At 40.9% G+C, this 17,948-nt stretch overlaps 1 protein-coding gene across 5 annotated transcripts in view; it reads left to right on the top strand.

Annotated features, from left to right (window-relative positions):
* The window catches only part of CEP85L (centrosomal protein 85L), a 347,939-nt gene that overhangs the window by 287,265 nt on the left and 42,726 nt on the right, over positions 1 to 17,948 (top strand). For all 5 annotated transcript variants that reach the window (XM_082251204.1, XM_082251206.1, XM_082251205.1 and 2 more), the window contains 5 exons: positions 2,902 to 3,019; positions 3,674 to 3,856; positions 10,187 to 10,339; positions 11,433 to 11,587; positions 16,838 to 16,955. In XM_082251204.1, the coding sequence (XP_082107330.1) occupies positions 2,902 to 3,019; positions 3,674 to 3,856; positions 10,187 to 10,339; positions 11,433 to 11,587; positions 16,838 to 16,955 (727 nt within the window). The remainder of the gene's footprint in view (positions 1 to 2,901; positions 3,020 to 3,673; positions 3,857 to 10,186; positions 10,340 to 11,432; positions 11,588 to 16,837; positions 16,956 to 17,948) is intronic.

Here is a 17,948-nt window from a genome sequence, read left to right as displayed (position 1 = left end):
AAGAATCTAACGTAACATGAAAAATTAAGAAAAGAAAAAAACGAATTGCAACTTTTTTTTTATATATACTGTGTGTGTGTGTGTGTGTATGTATATATATATATATATATATATATATATATATATATATATATATATATATATGTATGTGTATGTATATAATAGTTATATAATATTTATATCTATCTAACTATATTCATATCCATCTATATAACTTTTTTATAATCCACTGCTGTGAAAATACACTTCCAGAAGCTGTGTATCCTTTGCTCTCCAAGACCAAATAAAACCCAATTTTTTAAAACGTCTTCCACCCGGAAATTTTACCGACTGTACAACCAGCCTATTCGTTTTCTCCCCAAACGATCAGTGCCGCCGGCTATAGCCGGAAGCACTAACCAGTGTATTCTGACAGCAGGGAAGTCTCTCTCCTGTTGAAACACAATGACACGGCGGCAGAAGTGATTCCTCCATCCACATCGAATGTGTGAATGGGGGGATCAGGGTTTTTTTTTTTTTTTTTTCCCCATTCAACTGGCTGATTGAAGAAAAGAAAAAAATGTACAGGACATTGTGAATTCATGACCCTTTCCATATGATTTATTAAAGCTGAACTCCAGGGAAACAGGTAAATATATAGATGACCTATAGACAGAAGCTGTTTTACCTGCCAATAGATATGTAGTACTGGGATTTACGCAATACAGCCAGGTTGGTGACCTTATTCTTCTCTGGAATTATAATACAGCTTAGTGAGGAGCAGCAGAAGGCTGGTAGGGCCACTATTGTCCTTCTCCTTTTCAGCTTGGGTTGCTACCTCGTCCCTTTAAACCCGAACACATATGAATTACACAGGTTCTGAGGCTAAATTATTGCAGGTAAGGCACCAAGTGAGTTTAATTACCACCTTCATCAGCCACAAAACATGTGTAATTGATTTGTGTTCTATTTTAATGGGGTGAGGTTTGCAACCCTATTCTCAGCACATGCTGGAGAGCCTGACTGGCATTACCCTTCCTCCCCAAGGCTCTTTGCTGCTGTGTAGTAAAATATAAGTGACTGACTGAATTTTTTTTTTTTTTTGTTTTATGAATATAACTGCATTAAAAGGTATACCTGAAGTTCAAATATGGTGGGGCACATAACACACATGGGTCAGGTTGCTCACTGGCTGCAGTGTATCGTTGGAACACATGGCAGCCTTTCTTTTCAGCGCCGGTTCACACTGGCGCGACGCTACTTTCAGGGGCGACCTCCGAGATCGCGGTGCGAGCAGCGCGCCGCGACCTCGGAGCGGCCGCCACAGACTTCATAACATTGAAGTCTATGGCGGTCGCCTCCTGGTCGCCCCAAAGAAGCTCCGGACCCTTTTTCTAGGTCGGAGCGACTTGTGTCGCTCCTATTAGAACGGGTCCGTAGCTTCCCTATGGGAGGCGACCTGCGGCGACCTGTGAGGCGACCAGGTAGCCTCACAGGTCGCCCTAGTGTGAACTGGGGCTTAAATCTTTATTTAAATATAACAAGAAAACAGTTAATCTAATTCTTTGCACAACAGTGCATTGTGAGGTGTTTTTGTGCTTTGCATTAGGATGCAGGCAACCCTTACCAATGCAGTTCTTTGTGTGTACATGGCACATAGAAAACAATTGTTTTCTCAGGGTCCTTGAGTTGAGGCTGTGTTAATCAATGCAGAACAACACACTGGTGTAAACAAGCCTGAAATGTGGTATTACTATTATTATTATTCTTGTTATACAGGATTTATATAGCGCCGACAGTTTATGCAGCGATTGTAAAACTGTTTCAACAATTAGGCTCCTTTCACACTTGTGCGACCCCGAGTTGCAAGACGTGAAATTCATTAAAACAAAAAATGTCTGGACGGCCGCACTCTGATGCAAATCACATTTTTTGGGATAGATAAAATCCTTACAGCTTTGCAGAGGTACAGAAACAAAGACAGCTGACACATCAGATGATTAGGCACTGATAGAAGTGCGAAACGCGTCAACTGTCTTTGTTTTCATGTGTTGTGCATGCAGAGCCAGCAGCCTCTTTCTGTGCGCAGACAAGGCTGATTTAAGGAGCTTTCACCTTGAGCTGTGTTTTTTCACATGTGAAATTCATAATATTTCTATGAGAGACGTTCCTATTGACACTACAGAAGTCGCTGCGACTTCAGAAAAGGTTCCTGCACTACTTTGACTTTTGATGCGACTTTGGTCCACAGAATGTAAAGTCAGATCAAAGTTGAACTGGAAATTGAGATGTGCTAATGTAAAAGGAGCCTAATACTAAAAAATCTGTCCTGAATCTTTTTTTATTCCACTGCTTTAAATATGTTCAGGTTATGGGATCCATTAGCAATTCATATTTTAGTCTCTATATTGTTGTAGACTATATTAAGCAGATATGCTATATATTGTATACTTTTTTTTTAAACACATTTAGCACATATCATAGATGTAAAAAAAAAAAAAAAGGCAAACGGAGGCAAAACAGACTTTCCATTATTTTAGAGTTTATGTTCATTGCCTATGCATTACTCCCATGTAGCGTACTGCCACTGATCTATCACTAGATGGCAGTATGTCCATTTGCATACATGCAAAAGTTTGGAAATGTTTAACAAATCCAGTTATTGCAGATTGCTGAAATCTAAGGCCTCTAAGAATATTGTTTCTTTCTTTGTGAGGACTTAAAAATGACAGTTTGCTACAATGTAAAGTAGTGAGTGTACATCTTTTATAACAGTGTAAATTTGCTGTATATATAAAAATAAACCGGTTTTGCATTCCCATACACGTTTATAACTTCAGTAGTACAAATAGAATAGTAGGTGTGCAGTTTGCTATTTTGGATATGAAAGTCTTATGTTGTAAATTCATTGTGTGCTTTCAGACAGAGACAGCAGATCTCCCATCTGCAGCAAGCCATCAGAGGCGGTGAGCTACGTACTCATCAGTCAGCCAAAAGTCCAATGATGAATGGAGATGAAAGCTACATCCATGGGATTAAGGTGAATATTCAGTTTAACACAGTAGATCTGTAGTTACAGATGCAGTTACATAGTTGGGGTTAAGAAAAAAACACAAGCCCATCTAGTTCTTCCAAAAAAAAAAAAAAAAAATTATATATATATATATATATGTGTATGTATATATAAATAAAGTAAATGGAAAACAGAATTCTGTAGCCACATCATCCAGTGTTTTAGATTAAATTTTCCCATAATTTTATTCTTCAGTAAATTGACAGTTACATGTAATAGGAAAGCCATACAATAGTTATATTTGTTAGAATTGATGTTAATGTCATTTTATTAACAGCATAAGCACATCTTAGATTTGTAATGCATTTGAGTACCCATGTCTCTACTTACTGCTCCTTCATTAAAAGGTGTACGAAATGTGTGCTTATGACTCCTCATAAAGCATATGCTTCCAGGCTGGAGACTGTAGTATAGTTTATTGTGGTGCCCTTGTACTTGATATGAAAGACTGCTCTACCAGTTTTCACCTACAGCATATTAAATAAAATCTTGACTTTCATAGTACCAGTGAAAAAAAAAAAAAAAAAGGTGCTGTCAAGTGATGAGAAGAATTGGTTAGAAAAGGTTATACGGTAATAGTAATGTCTATCATATATTTATTTTTTTTGTAATCTTTTTAAGAGCTCAACATGTGAAAGCTGTAAACCTCTGCAGAATTTGGTTCTGGACCGGTCAAATCCCTTCCTTAGAGGAGAATTGGAGGAAAAGCTTTTATCCCCTGAGACCGGCTCTGCACATTTCTGTGAGATTCCAAAACAGGGTGCAATTAAATCCTCTGATGACCTGAAAAAGCTGGAGGAAAAGGTATGTTAAAGTGATTGTAAAGGGTCATTTTTTTTTTTTTAAACTAACAAACCTGTTAAACACTTACCAGCTCTGTGCAATGGTTTTGCACAGAGCACCCCTATCCTTCTCTGCTAGGGTCCCCCACCGGCGCTCCTCTTCGTCTGTGTGTCACCATAGGAAGCCACTTCCTATTGTGGCACACCTGTTGGCTCGATTCCAAGCTCCATAGACACAGACAGCACAGCTTGCCCCCCCCCCCCACTTCCCCATCACAGGATTTGATTGACAATTAATCTGCCCTGTAAGAATGAAGGGAAAGAGCAGAGAGCTGCTGCTCGTGGGCACAGTACTGCATCGAGATCAGGAGGAGCAGCAGAAAATGCTTTAGGCCCCAGTCACATAGGGGCGATCCGACTTCGGGTGGCGACCTCCGAGGTCGCGGTGCGAGCAGCGCGCCGCGACCTCGGAGCGGCCGCCACGGACTTCATAACATTGAAGTCTATGGCGGTCGCCCCAAAGAAGCTCCGGACCCTTTTTCTAAGTCGGAGCGACTTGTGTCGCTCCTATTAGAACGGGTCCGCAGCTTCCCTATGGAAGGCGACCTGTGAGGCGACCAGGTCGCCTCACAGGTCGCCTTAGTGTGAACGGGGGCTTAAGGTAAAAACCATCTGCGTTTAGAACCACTTAAGTTATTTTGTTGCTTTTGTTAAAAGGGCTCTGTCATGACAGCTTTTATTTTCCTCAAAAGCAACTTTTTTACTGGGATGAACTTTAGGCCTGAAGCTGAGGATGTTTAGCTATAGAAACCACTTTTCTTGCAGGTAAGAACACATATTGTATTTGATTTAAAGTGAAGCTGTCTCCATAAGAAGTAACTCAATTAACCACTTTACAACCGGAGGATTTTGCTGTCTTCCGTCCAGGCCACTTTTTGCGATTCGGCGCTGTGCGACTTCAACTGACAATTGCGCGGTCGTGCGACGCCGTACCCAAACGAAATTTACGTCCTTTTTCTCCCACAAACATAGCTTTCTTTTGGTGGTATTTGATCACCTGTGCGATTTTTACTTTTTGCGCTATAAACAAAAAAAGAGCGTTTATTTTGAAAAAATAACAATATTTTTCACATTTTTTTATATGAAATTCCCCCCAAAAAAGATGTAAAAACCAATTTTTTTAAAAGTTTTTGGCCAATTTGTTTTATGCTACATATGTTTGGTAAAAAAAATCGCAATAAGCGTATTTTGATTGGTTTGCGCAAAAGTTATTGCGTTTACTAACAAAGGGAAAGATTTCTGTCATTTTTGGTGTTTTTTTTTTAACGCGTAATGGCGGCGATCTGCGATTTTTTTTGCGGGACTGCGACATTGCGGCGGACAGACCGGACCCCTGACTGACATTTTTGACACTTTTGGGGGTACCAGTGACATTACTGCAGTAATCAGTGCTATATATATGCACTGTTACTGTAAAAATGACACTGGCAGGGAAGGGGTTAATTTTATTGGAGAGGGAGGGGTTAATGTATGCCTGGTGCTTACTGACGTGTAGGGGGGGAGGTGACTGTGTGATTCATGGACAGATCGGATGTCCAGCTATGCTGAACAGTCCGATCTGTCACTCCCTGTCACTATGGAGATCCGCCCGCTGTGTTTACACACAGCGGGCGGATCTCCAGACTCGATCCCCGACGATCGGGTAAGAGCAGCGGCGATCGCCGCTGCTCCTCCCCTGGCCCGACTCCCGCTGTGAATGAAAACAGCGGGAGCGAGCCTCCGGCGGCGCGCAAGCGCCGCCCAGAAGGGGAGGAGTCCAGTCACGTTAATACTACGTGACTGGACGGGAACGAGCCACTCTGCCGCAGTAGTATTACCGTGAGCGGTAGTAGAGTGGTTAAAGCAGATTTCCACCCAAAAGTGGAACTTCCATTTATGTGCCTCCTCTCCCCCTCCGGTGCCACATTTGACACCTTTCAGGGGGGAGGAGGGGGGGGGAACTGGTACCTGTTTTTGACAGGTACCCTTCCCCACTTCCGGGAGACAGCGCCATTGGCATCTTAAGGAGATTGCCTTGCACTCTCTGGATGTGGGTTGGGGGATCAAGGTGTACCTAGCGGCAACCAAATTGTTTAGGAAATCAGCCTTACTATTTGTTCTTATGCATGGACCTCGCAAAGGGTAATGCCCCATACACACGTGCAGATTATCTGCAGACTTACCAAAACCATATAATATGAGGTCAAATCTAAACACTTTCAATTTGTATGCAATCCGGCAGGCCCTTGCACTACATAGAAAAGGTAAGTCTGCAGACAATCTGCACGTGTGTATGGGGCATTAGTCCATTTCCAGATAGACAAGACGGGCGGTGGTGCAGGCCTATTACATCATGGGTCAGGTTCCTCCGTTCCCTGTTAAGGCGCTTTCTACATGGGCGCTTAGTGCCTTTTGAGCCTTCCGCCATCAGGCGTTAGTGGTGCAGGTTGGCAAGGCGGCCACCTGGTTGTCTGTGCACACTTTCACAAAATGTTATACAATAGATGTGCTGGCATCTGCGGATGCTGCTTTTGGCCGCAATGTTTTAAAGGCCGCTGTTTGAGAGGATTAGTCCTCTTTGAGGGTGTATGTTTTTTACAGGTGAGCTCCAGTTGTTCCTGGTTGGGCCCCATGTTACCTTGTTGGCTAGGTTTAGCCTTTTGGGATTTTTTTTTCTGCTGTGTTTTTTCCCACCCCTCATGTTTGACATTGCTTTGGAATGTCCTAATGGTCAAGAAGATTCTGAAGCTGTGTCCATCAATGAACGAAAGGGAAAATTGTTTTTTTGTCTTATCGTAAAATCCTTTTCTCTGATGTTCATTGATGGACACAGCACCCACCCCTCTATTGAGTTGGGTTATTTTTTCTTCTGACACTGCTTGCAACTAAACTATGTGTCTATAGCAGGAAGTGGGAGTATACCCCCCTGGGACTGCTCCATAGGCGTGGTAAAGCTTTTCCCTGCCTAGTGTCCTACTCCTGTAGGGGACAGCATAACCCAATGGTCAAGAAGATTCTGGAGCTGTGTCAATGAACATCTGGAGCTGTGTCAATGAACATCAGAGAGAAGGATTTTACAGTAAGACAAAAATCCAATTTTTTTTTGTCCGATTTTCAAATCGTGTGTATGGGCCATTGGATGCAAGTCAGATTTATGGCGTTCCCTGCAGCAAAAATGTAATTTTTGGTGAGATACTCCCAAAGGGAAATCACATATAAAGGAATCCTGACCTTTCCAATTTCCTCATTAGAGCCCTGCAAGTGCAACAGCTGATTGATAATTATAAAATCACTCTCATATAGATTCACTATGCACATGGACACAAACAGCTATTCCTTCAGAATAACAAAAGTAATAAGTAATGTACATAAATCACCCAGAGGGGAATATTTTTTTTCTCAATAAAAGTAAAGTTGCTCTTTACATTTTTGTTATATATATAATTTATACACCGTGTTGAGAGGTGCGCTCACTATTTTTCATAGGTCTAGGTACATCGCTGTAAGATAGGGCATATAAAGGAAAAATGTATGTGGCTACACTTGCTGTCCTCAAATGAGAAGAGAACGAGTTGTTTTGGGTCTATGATTGGGTTGCTTTTGAACATGACTCATAGATAATCTTCTGTTTTTAGGAAGAAATACTGTACCTTACAAGGAACAAGAAAGAGAAAGCGTAAAACAAAAGCCTGCATTAGTATACCACTAGGATTATCTTAAAGGAAGCAACAATCTTTTTTCTTAAGTCTCATCTTTCTATCATTATGGTACAATGGCAAGTGCAGTGAAAGAAAGATTCCTGATTTGCTATATAAGTCATCTTTTTCCTGGATAATCAACCGTATTCATCAGTCTGCTCAGAATTCTATAGTAGAGCAATAGCAAGCGTTTCTTTAATCAAGATCTCAGTTCAAAGCTACCAGTTTAATCCTATGATTTCAGCCAAGGTACTATTGTGAATTATTGCTAGAGAAAAAGCCTTATTGATTTTATTTTCACAATGTACTGCAAAAACTGAGAGCATCCAGCAGGTACCAGAAAAGAGAGTTCTCTCGTACCGGAAGGTAACTGGCTTATGAACTTAAATGTAACCCACCTATGAAGGGATTCAAAGGAGACCCTACAGAGCAAGAGTACCTAAATCTATGACTGTGGCAAGCTTAGTACTGTGGATAAAGCATTCCTTTGTTACAATTATAAAAGTATATACATAATAAATGATCCTAACAGCAGGCAGCACGGGTTCTCTGCACATACCAGTACTATTCATTAAAGATTCTGCTTTGTGCCGTGAGCACATGCCATACCATAGATTCAACTTGCAGCCAAGCCAGAGTTACTATACAGCACATCCTAAGGTTTTGGCTTTTCAGGTTGTGTGTGTGTGTGTGTGTGTATATACACAGTATCTCACAAAAGTGAGTACACCCCTCACATTTTTGTAAATATTTTATTATATCTTTATGTGACAACACTGAAGAAATGAGACTTTGCTACAATGTAAAGTAGTGAGCGTACAGCTTGTATAACAGTGTAAATTTGCTGTCCCCTCAAAATAACTTGACACACAGCCGTTAATGTCTAAACCGCTGGCAACAAAAGTGAGTCCACCCCTAAGTTAAAATGTCCAAATTGGGCCCAAAGTGTCAATATTTTGTGTTGCCACCATTATTTTCCAGCACTGCCTTAACCCTCTTGGGCATGGAGTTCCCCAGAGCTTCGCAAGTTGCCACTGGAGTCCTCTTCCACTTCTCCATGACGACATCATGGAGCTGGTGGATGCTAGAGACCTTGCACTCCTCCACCTTCCATTGAGGATGCCCAACAGATGCTCATAAGGGTTTAGGTCTGGAGACATGCTTGGCAAGTCCATCACCTTTACCCTCAGCTTCTTTAGCAAGGCAGTGGTCATCTTGGAGATGTGTTTGAGGTCGTTATGTTGGAATACTTCCCTGCAGCCCAGTCCCTAGGGAGAGGGGATCATGCTCTGCTTCAGTATGTCAAATACATGTTGGCATTCATGGTTCCCTTAATGAACTGCAGCTCCCCAATGCCGGCAGCACGCGTGTAGCCCCAGACCATGGCACTCCCACCACCAGGCTTGACTGTAGACACACTTGTCTTTGTACTCCTCACCTGGTTGCCGCCACACACGCTTGACGCCATCTGAACCAACTACGTTTATCTTGGTCTCATCGGACCACAGGACATGGATCCAATAATCCATGTCCTTAGTCTGCTTGTCTTCAGGAAACTGTTTGCGGGCTTTCTTGTGCATCATCTTTAGACGAGGCTTCCTTCTGGGACGACAGCCATGCAGACTAATTTTATGCCGTGTGCTGTGTATGGTCTGAGCACTGAGAGGCTGACCCCCCACCCCTTCCAACCTCTCCAGCAATGCTGGCAGCACTTATATGTCTATTTCCCAAAGACAACCTCTGAATATGATGTTGAGCACATGCACTCAACTGCTTTGGTCGACCATTACGAGGCCTGTTCCGAGTGAAACTTCTCCTTTTTAAACCGCTGTATGGTCTTGGCCACCATGCTGCAGCTCGGTTTTAGGGTCTTGGCAATCTTCTTATAGCCTAGGCCATCTTCATGTAGAGCAACAATTTTTTTTTTCAGATCCTCAGGGAGTTCTTTGCCATGAGATGCCATGTTGAACTTACAGTGACCAGTATGAGAGAATGAGAGCGATAGCACCAAATTTAACACACCTGCTCCCCATTCACACCTCAGACCTTGTAACGCTAATGGGTCACATGACACCGGGGAGGGACAATGGCTAATTGGGGCCCAATTTGGACATTGTCACTTAGGGGTGTACTCACTTTTGTTGCCAGCAGTTTAGACATTAATGGCTGTATGTTAAGTTATTTTGAGGGGACAGCAAATTTACACTGTTATACAAGCTGTACACTCACTACTTTACATTGTAGCAAAGTTTCATTTCTTCAGTGTTGTCACATAAAGATATTATAAAATATTTACTAAAATGTGAGGGGTGTACTTACTTTTGTGAGATACTGTATAATGCCTCTTCTGTTTCTGCCTTTTCATACAAAATGATTCGTCCTCATAGGGTCACTTAAGCCAAAATTACTCAACACGTTTTATAACACAGGCTAAACATCAATGCATACTTCAAAGCTCACAAGTAACATGCTGTTGTTGCAGTGTTTTCATACCTGTATATTAAACTCACCTAGTGTACATACTTTTGTTATATTTGCTGTTTTCATCCACTATTAATTTATTCCTTAATCTGAAAATATTTAATTTATTTGATGTCTTCTTTTTGTGCATCTAGATAAAAACCAGAGACAAGTACATTAACAGTCTAAGAAAGAAATGTCAAAAAGAGAATGAGATTAATCGGGAGAAGCAAAGGCGGATTGAAACTCTGGAAAAATATGTAGCTGACCTGCCTACGCTTGAGGATGTACAAAGGCAGAGTGAAAGGGTAAGTTCAATAGTTTTTCACCAGACAGTTTACGTACCTCCTATAATTGCAAGTAAGTGTATGTTGTTGATTGCCATAAAGCAGAGCTCCAGTCAGTTTTTTTTTTTCTCAAAAGCACCCCCATGATAATCGCCGCTTATCTAATGCAATCTGGCATATGCTGTATGTGTAATCATTTTAGTTATTTAGTTATCCAATGTACTCACTGCTCTCTCTGTAACATGCAAGCTCCTATATTCAGTGTGGGCATTTTGAAGCCCACTCAAAGTTTCTTCCAGGACATGGTGCTGCTGGCTACCCAGCGTGCACCCCCCATCTTGCGCCTGCGCAGTGTGTACAAAGCGGGGTGCACTTGTATTGCACGTTGCCATAGTAATGGCGGCATCGAAGGAAGTTCCCGCCCCGTTGCTATCGCAAACTGTCAGTCAATTTGTCCATTGACTCCTGGGATTGATGACACTTGTATCCCAGAAGCCAACAGGCGGCAGGATATAACATACCTCGCTGCGGCAAGGTACGACAGAAGTGGAGATCTTTATTAACCCTACAGGTCATATACTTTGAAAAAAAAAATACATTCCTAACATTAATCGCATTGCCTATTGGGGTGGAACTCCGCTTTAATTGGTTGTTGGGAATACTTCCTTTTTTGATTTTCCTACATTTTTTTTTTACATGAGTTTTATTGTGTGTCTGCCTGTAGAAACTACAAGTGTGCACTAAAATGACATTACTGTGGTTTTCTTTGATAAAGTGACCTTGTAAAAGAGTACTCAAGGCACTGTCAAACCCTGTGGTAACACAAAGCTGTAATAGCTGGGAGCTGGCACACAGGTGTCGTGTAAAAGGTGTAAAAAAGGAAAGCATTTGAGCTGCCAGTTGCAATCACTCACACTCCGCCTGTCACCTTTCGAAGGCATGGTGGAAAATGAAAAGTAGTATTTCATAGGCTTCTACAAATGGCATATACACTTTGCAGTTTGCACTATACAAGAGGCTCAGTAATTTTAAGGAAGTTTGAAAGCCAGATTTTCGGTAAGCATCAAATGTGCAATCTTTAAATTCTATTTTTATTTTTTTTTATTTTTTAAAGCTTCATTTATTAGAGGAGGAAAACAGACAACTGCGGGAGAACATGAAGTGTCTTGAAAACCTAGCGAATGAGTCAAGGACACAATGTAAAGAAAAAGAAGCTCAGACAGAGTGCCAGAAACAGAGGGAAAAAGAGTTAGTTCAGACTGTACAAAGGTAAGAACTGTCATTTGATGAGAATACTGTTTATTCGTATAGCTGAAAACATCATAACCGCTAGAATCAGAAAATAGAATGCCAACAGCAGTGGACTTGGTGATCAGCATCTAATGCCGTTATAATAACCACACCCAATTGGTTTTCATGGCTCAAATCTTTAATCTTTAGGACTCTTTTATTTAAAGCTATAAAATATGTGTTAAAAGATGTAAAGCTGGTCTGGAAGCTAGAAACAACAAAGCCACTAGCATTTTCAGGAGGGGGTATTAAATGACAGCTCACATATTAACCTCACAGCAGGTAGTGTTTAAAAAGCAGCATGACAGCTCAGCGTACTTAGATTTGTGTAATGAAATTGCAGCTATCATTGGGGTTTTCTGGGACGTAAACACCCCATCTAGATAACAGCCCTCCAAGTTCAGTTTGGGAATGCATTCGTTCAAGTCCTTTACTGGAGAATTTGGCCAAAGCTGCATTATACCATTAAGTCTTTGCATTTGCATCATTATTAGGCACTGATCCCTTTCTGCTTTGCTTAATACTTGTAGACATTAAACAGATTAATGTCTTCTATTTCCAACCTTAGACTTAAAGTTTAATGGCGTGTGCTATAATCTTAATCAGGTTTTTAGGCAAACTAGCTTTTCCTTGTTAACTTTGTCACAGGAAGAACCACTGTTATATTAAATGTGTAGTTAGGTAATTAGCAGAATGAATTGCTAATATGCAGTTGCAGTGATCTTATGTCCTGTCTGGCAATATTCTAAAATTTATGGGGATTTAGCAGCCGGTCCAGTCGGTGCTGTTTTTCTCGTCACTGAAGAGTGCTGAAGCTCTGCTGTTTGTAAAAAAGAAAAAAAAAAGTTCCAAAACTCTGAATGTATGGACAGTAGATTATATATGGGTTCCAATGGCCTAGTTCACACCAGTGAAGTCAGTTTTAGTGCATTCCAGTGCAGAACAAAGTAGAACATGCTGCATTTATTTTTCTGCACAAAACTGTATTGGAATATGGCAAAATGCATTAGGATTGCATCTAAATACATACAAATTGCATTACAGAAAGAAAAACCTCAGGAAACGTTGACAAAGAGAAAAAAAACATTAAAAATACATCAAAAATGCACTGGAATGCAGCAAAAACACATCCAGACTGCATTTCTGTGGTGTGAACCAGCCCTGAAATGAGACACTTTAGCCCACTTTACTGCATTATATTCTAAACTATAAAATGTGTAATAGTTGCAGCTTACCAATCCTTAGATGAGGTGGCTGAATTTGTTTCCTTTTAGGCCCCTTTCACACTAGAGCAGTGGTCCTCAACCCTGGCCTACAGGGCCCACTAACAGGCCAGATTTTAGGTATTACCTTGGGGAGATGCAGACTAGAGTACTGCAATCACTGAGCAGCAAATGAGATCACCTGGGATGTATTTCAGTTATCTTGCAAATCTGGCCTGTTAGTCGGCCCTGTAGGCCAGGGTTGAAGACCACTGCACTAGAGGACCGATCGTGTCTTCCTGTCAGTTTTTCAGGTGGATCCAATTGGACCCTCCAGTCTCCTTTATGAAGCTGCAGGTGTCAACGGACTTGCGTCTGTTGACACCTGGCGTCGTCTGATCTGATCCTGTCTGCTAAAAGTAGACGGATGGGGATCGAATGGCAGTCCGGTGTAAATGGACAGACGGCCCATTTACATCTGACAGCCTATGGAGGTGGGCGGGCTGTCTTTCTGTCCGCTTTGCATAAGTGGAGTGCACACAGACCAGCCATCCACCTGCTCAGCAGGGATCAGTGGACAGATTCCGCAGGCAGACTCCAACAGAGCCCGCCCCTTGTAGAAGGGGCCCGATTCAGCCTATTTTCCTTTTTTTAGTTGGTATTCCTGCAAGCAACACACTTTCTGACCTTAAAGTGACTCTAAACTCTGGTTTAATAAATATATATTCACCTGTTTATTATCAACTCAAAAAAATACTTTCTGTTGCTCTCTTCCATTTTGAAATCTCTCTCTCTCTCTCTATATATATATATATATATATATATATATATATATATATATATATATATATATATATATATAATTTTTTTTTTTTTTTTTTTTTTTTTTTTTTTTCTGTGATCCAAATTCCTGTTAGAGGGTGGCTATGTTTGTTGTCTATGCTCCCACTGCATGTAGGAACATAGACACCCTTTCTTCTAATTCCCAATATAGACTGTGGGATATGTAGTGTGCATAGAGCATCGCACATGACCACAAAGAATGTTAAGCAAATGCACATGAGGGGGGCTCATTCAAGAACTCACAGCTGACAAGGAGGCAGTAAAAAAGGATTTAATGAAAACTCGATTACAAGGCTATTATGTAATGGATGTGCATGGATTGCCTTTTAATAATTTGGATATTGTGTACTGTCACTTTAAGTAATTATGTTCACTCTTTCACTGTATCGGTGGAAAGAGCCATGGTTGCCACCCAGGCTGAACTACAAACATTTGCCAGTCTGTGCAGCACTGTCACCTACTGTCAGTATAAAATGGTGCTTGGCCAATAGTGGTTTTGGACTGCAAAAATGTTCGCCTTTGTTCATCTGCAATACACAAGGGGCAGGGAGATTAGTAGTTACAACCGAAAGGCAATATTGTTTTTGCTTTCAGTTCAGTTCGCCGGAAGTGGCAAGGACACTACATTTCTGGGAAGATTAACAGGCATTTTTCTGTATTTTCTGAAAATGTTCATAATTGGAAAAATGAAAATGAATGCAGCCACCACATCTAAGAACCGATAAGCAGGAATATATGGAATTTTTATTCTTGCGTTTAGTTATCCTTTATAGCAGTGTTTCTCAACTCCTGTCCTCTGGACCCGCTAACAGGCCAGTTTTTAGGTATTACCTTGGGGAGATGCAGACTAGAATACTGCAATCACTGAGCAGCAAATTATATCACCTGTGATGTATTTTAGTTATCTTGCTAACCTGGCCTGTTAGTGGATCACGAGGACAGGAGTTGAGAACCACTGCTTTATAGGTTTATACTAAAGGCAAAAAAAAGTCCTTAACCTCTTACCATCCAGCAATGTACCATTGGGATAGGAAGGGTGATATCTCAGCGATGACCAAGATATTCGTTTTTGTTTTTTTTTTAGCTGGAGATTCCCTTCAATGTAAATATAATCCTAGCAGCAATAAAGCTGCTGGATTACTTTTACAGACTGCAGAAGGGGGAGTCACCACCCCCACCGCCACCTTTTACCAGGCTCTCCCGAACAATCAGGGACCCCGGTAAGGCTGCAGAATCCAGCTCCTGGGACACACTGAGAGGAACTGATGTTTTTCCTCCCACTGTGTGATGTCAGAAACTGAAAACAGTAAGAATTTCGTCACAAGGATGTGTCTGGCGGCATCCAGCTCCTAGGACACAGTGAGAGGAACTGATGATGTTTCTTCCACTGTGTGAAGTCAGAAACAGGAAGCAATGAGGATTCCGTCACTTCCGGTTTCAGTTCCTTGTTTACCAGCCAGTGAAGCAGCCAATCAGATCAATCTGTGTCTGATCAGCTTTATTGGAGGCTAGAGGAGAGATTTGGGGTCTAATAGACACCAGATCTCTCCATAAAGATGACCTGTCAGGACCCAAACGTCAAGCACCAGCACTGCCCTCTATATCCAGTGTTAGTATTTGCCTCTCTGGGAAACTAAACAGAGCAGCAGAAGAAAGAAGGAAAGGTGCATATGTGCTGTAGGGTAGGGCAACAGGTTTGCTTTTAAGTTTTGAAGTCTGGACAATGTGCATCTAATTGATTTTGTAAAGACTTCTGTAGATACAATTAATCTTTTTTAGGTTTTGAGTGTTTATAAGTCAATTAAGTTTAAAGAACTTTATTGATGTTTGTGAACTTGAGCAAGTGTTCTGATGAGATAAAATTATATGATGTGCAAAAGGCACCACCATGAATGCAGTTTTATTGCAGAAAGGAAACTGATGAGGGTAATCAAGGCAAATGTGTTTCCCCTCAATTCAGCAGTGATTGCACATCTACCACTGCTGATGTCACGCAGTGATTTCCTGACATATAGCTAAAGTGTAATAAAAACAGAGGTTTCCCTCTATATACACAGATTGCTCTTTGCAATACAGATGTTAATTAGATAAGTGGAAGCTTCCCCTAATAAAGCGTTCTTCCTGCCTTGTTTATGTTAGTACTTTCTGTGCTCCTTGGTTTTCCCCTTAACTAGAAACCCTACAGAGGAATATTCTCTACAACCGCCCATGGAACAAAAGGTCATGGTGCCAAGCACATTTTTTTTAAAGGACCTTTTATAAAGGCATATGTTCTGATTTATATAGAAATGGAAACCATGACTACAGGTACCACTTTACTTCCTCAAAAAAATAAAAAAAGACAAATTACTTTTAGTAAAGATATTTCGTTTCTTTTTCTAGGGGAACATGCGTAAAGTATATGCAAACCCCAATACAGTAATAAACTTTTTATTTGGTCTGGTATAAATGGTAGGAAAGTGGTTTGCTAAATATGTACGATGATAATCGTTGATACTGGCAGAAATTCAACAGGCTTCGTACCGTACTTTTACTGTTACTGATTTCTTCCTCTGCTGCACTGAAATCTCCATTAGTATTATCAGCCCTGCCCAGCCCACCTCTGTGTACTACAGAGGAGGTGTTCTGTAGTCCTACACACTTCCTGTCTTAGGGTGATGAGGCTGCTACTCCATCCATCCATACATACATACATACATACATACATACATACAGTACAGTAAGTGACTGTTGTTAAGCTAGGATAAGGAGGTATGTTGCTGGCAGGACCACCAGGAAAAAGACCGTCACCATATTTAAGGACTAGTAAGCTTAAATATATTACATTTCTGTTTTTGGGTTTAGATACACTTTAAGTGGTGCCTACAATAATTCTTTTCCATGCTATATGTATTCAGTGTTAAGTAGTATGGCATCTACCAGGTAAATTTGGTATTACACACCTTACAGAAATATTTGCTACTCTTGCACTTTTTTTGTCCAGTAATTTCATATTGGACAACCTTTGCCAGCCTAAATTGGCCAGTAATTACAATCTGTGGATTTCACACAATTGTCCACTAAAGTTGCACTGAAATATACCTAGGCTGGGAAATATGGAAACTTGCATATACCATTTGTGAATGCTTTAAATGGTTTCAGAATGTAAGTTACCTGCAGGTTCAGTATAATGTATGTTTTACAGCTTACAGCAAAAAGTTCAAAAATGTCTAGAAGATGGTGTCCGAATCCCTATTTTGGATACAAAACAACTCCAGGATGAAAATGAGCGACTTCGAGAGCAGAACGAACGTGCAAACAAGGTGAGGAAACTAGAGAAACTAGACTTTGTATTCAGAAATGCAGCTAGCAGGGTGAGAGAATTTTGGAAACTTGCCTTTGTATCCAGGAAAGGGCATTGCTGGTTCATTTAGATAAGAACTGAACCCTGCCTTTTCCATTTGAACGCAAAACCATTTAAACACAAGCATTTGAAAGCATGAAACAAAACGCTGCGCTTCACTCGGTTTGCCAGCAACAGCTCAGTGAGGGCATGCTGCGAAACGCAAAGCAATGCAGGCCAAACATTTTGAGTTAGTGTGCTCCAGATGCACAATGAATACAGAAAATCAACACTAAGATGGTGAGAATGAGAGTTTATAGATTCCATTGATTACTAGAATCGAGCTGGCAGGGCGCATATAGTGCACAGCCACCAGTGCTGATAGAGAATGTATAGTTACCAGGGACTGGAGCAGATCGTATGTTTTATGTCACATCATTTTAGTATCTGTAAACGAAAAGCTCAGTTTTATTTTCACTACTTGTATTGCATTAAAATAATGCCCATATCTTCCGGGTGCATTTTGTTTCAATAATTTTTTTGTTTTTTTTTTTAGTCTAACTTTATAGCCAGAATCTTGATTTTTTGTTTTTTTTGTTTTTTGGATGGAGTGGGAATACCTTATCGGTCTATGTGACATAAGGGCAAGTAATAGGGGGTGGGAGCTAATAAGATAGCACAAACAGCAATAAAAGCATTCAGAAATTCTAATCCTAGTTTTGTATGCGTCTGTGCCCCTGAATTCTCATACCTTGTTGTCCTGACAGAAAGCAAGGGAAACACTTCCCAATAGGAAGGAACTGACCTGTCTACACGATAAAATAAAATGTTTGGCTGCAGTCTGGCTTTAGGCAGGCTTAAAGAATTTGTTACCCCAACATTTCCTATTCCTGATATAGGCTTGCAGTACCATGTACTTGTATGAGAAAGTATCCTTTTCTCTTTGTATTGCTTGCTTTGTGTGAAATCCCTG

The sequence above is a fragment of the Pelophylax lessonae genome (genome assembly GCF_965119305.1).
Source record: "Pelophylax lessonae genome assembly, chromosome: 3".
NCBI lineage: Eukaryota > Metazoa > Chordata > Amphibia > Anura > Ranidae > Pelophylax > Pelophylax lessonae.
This window is presented reverse-complemented; position numbering and strand designations above follow the sequence as displayed.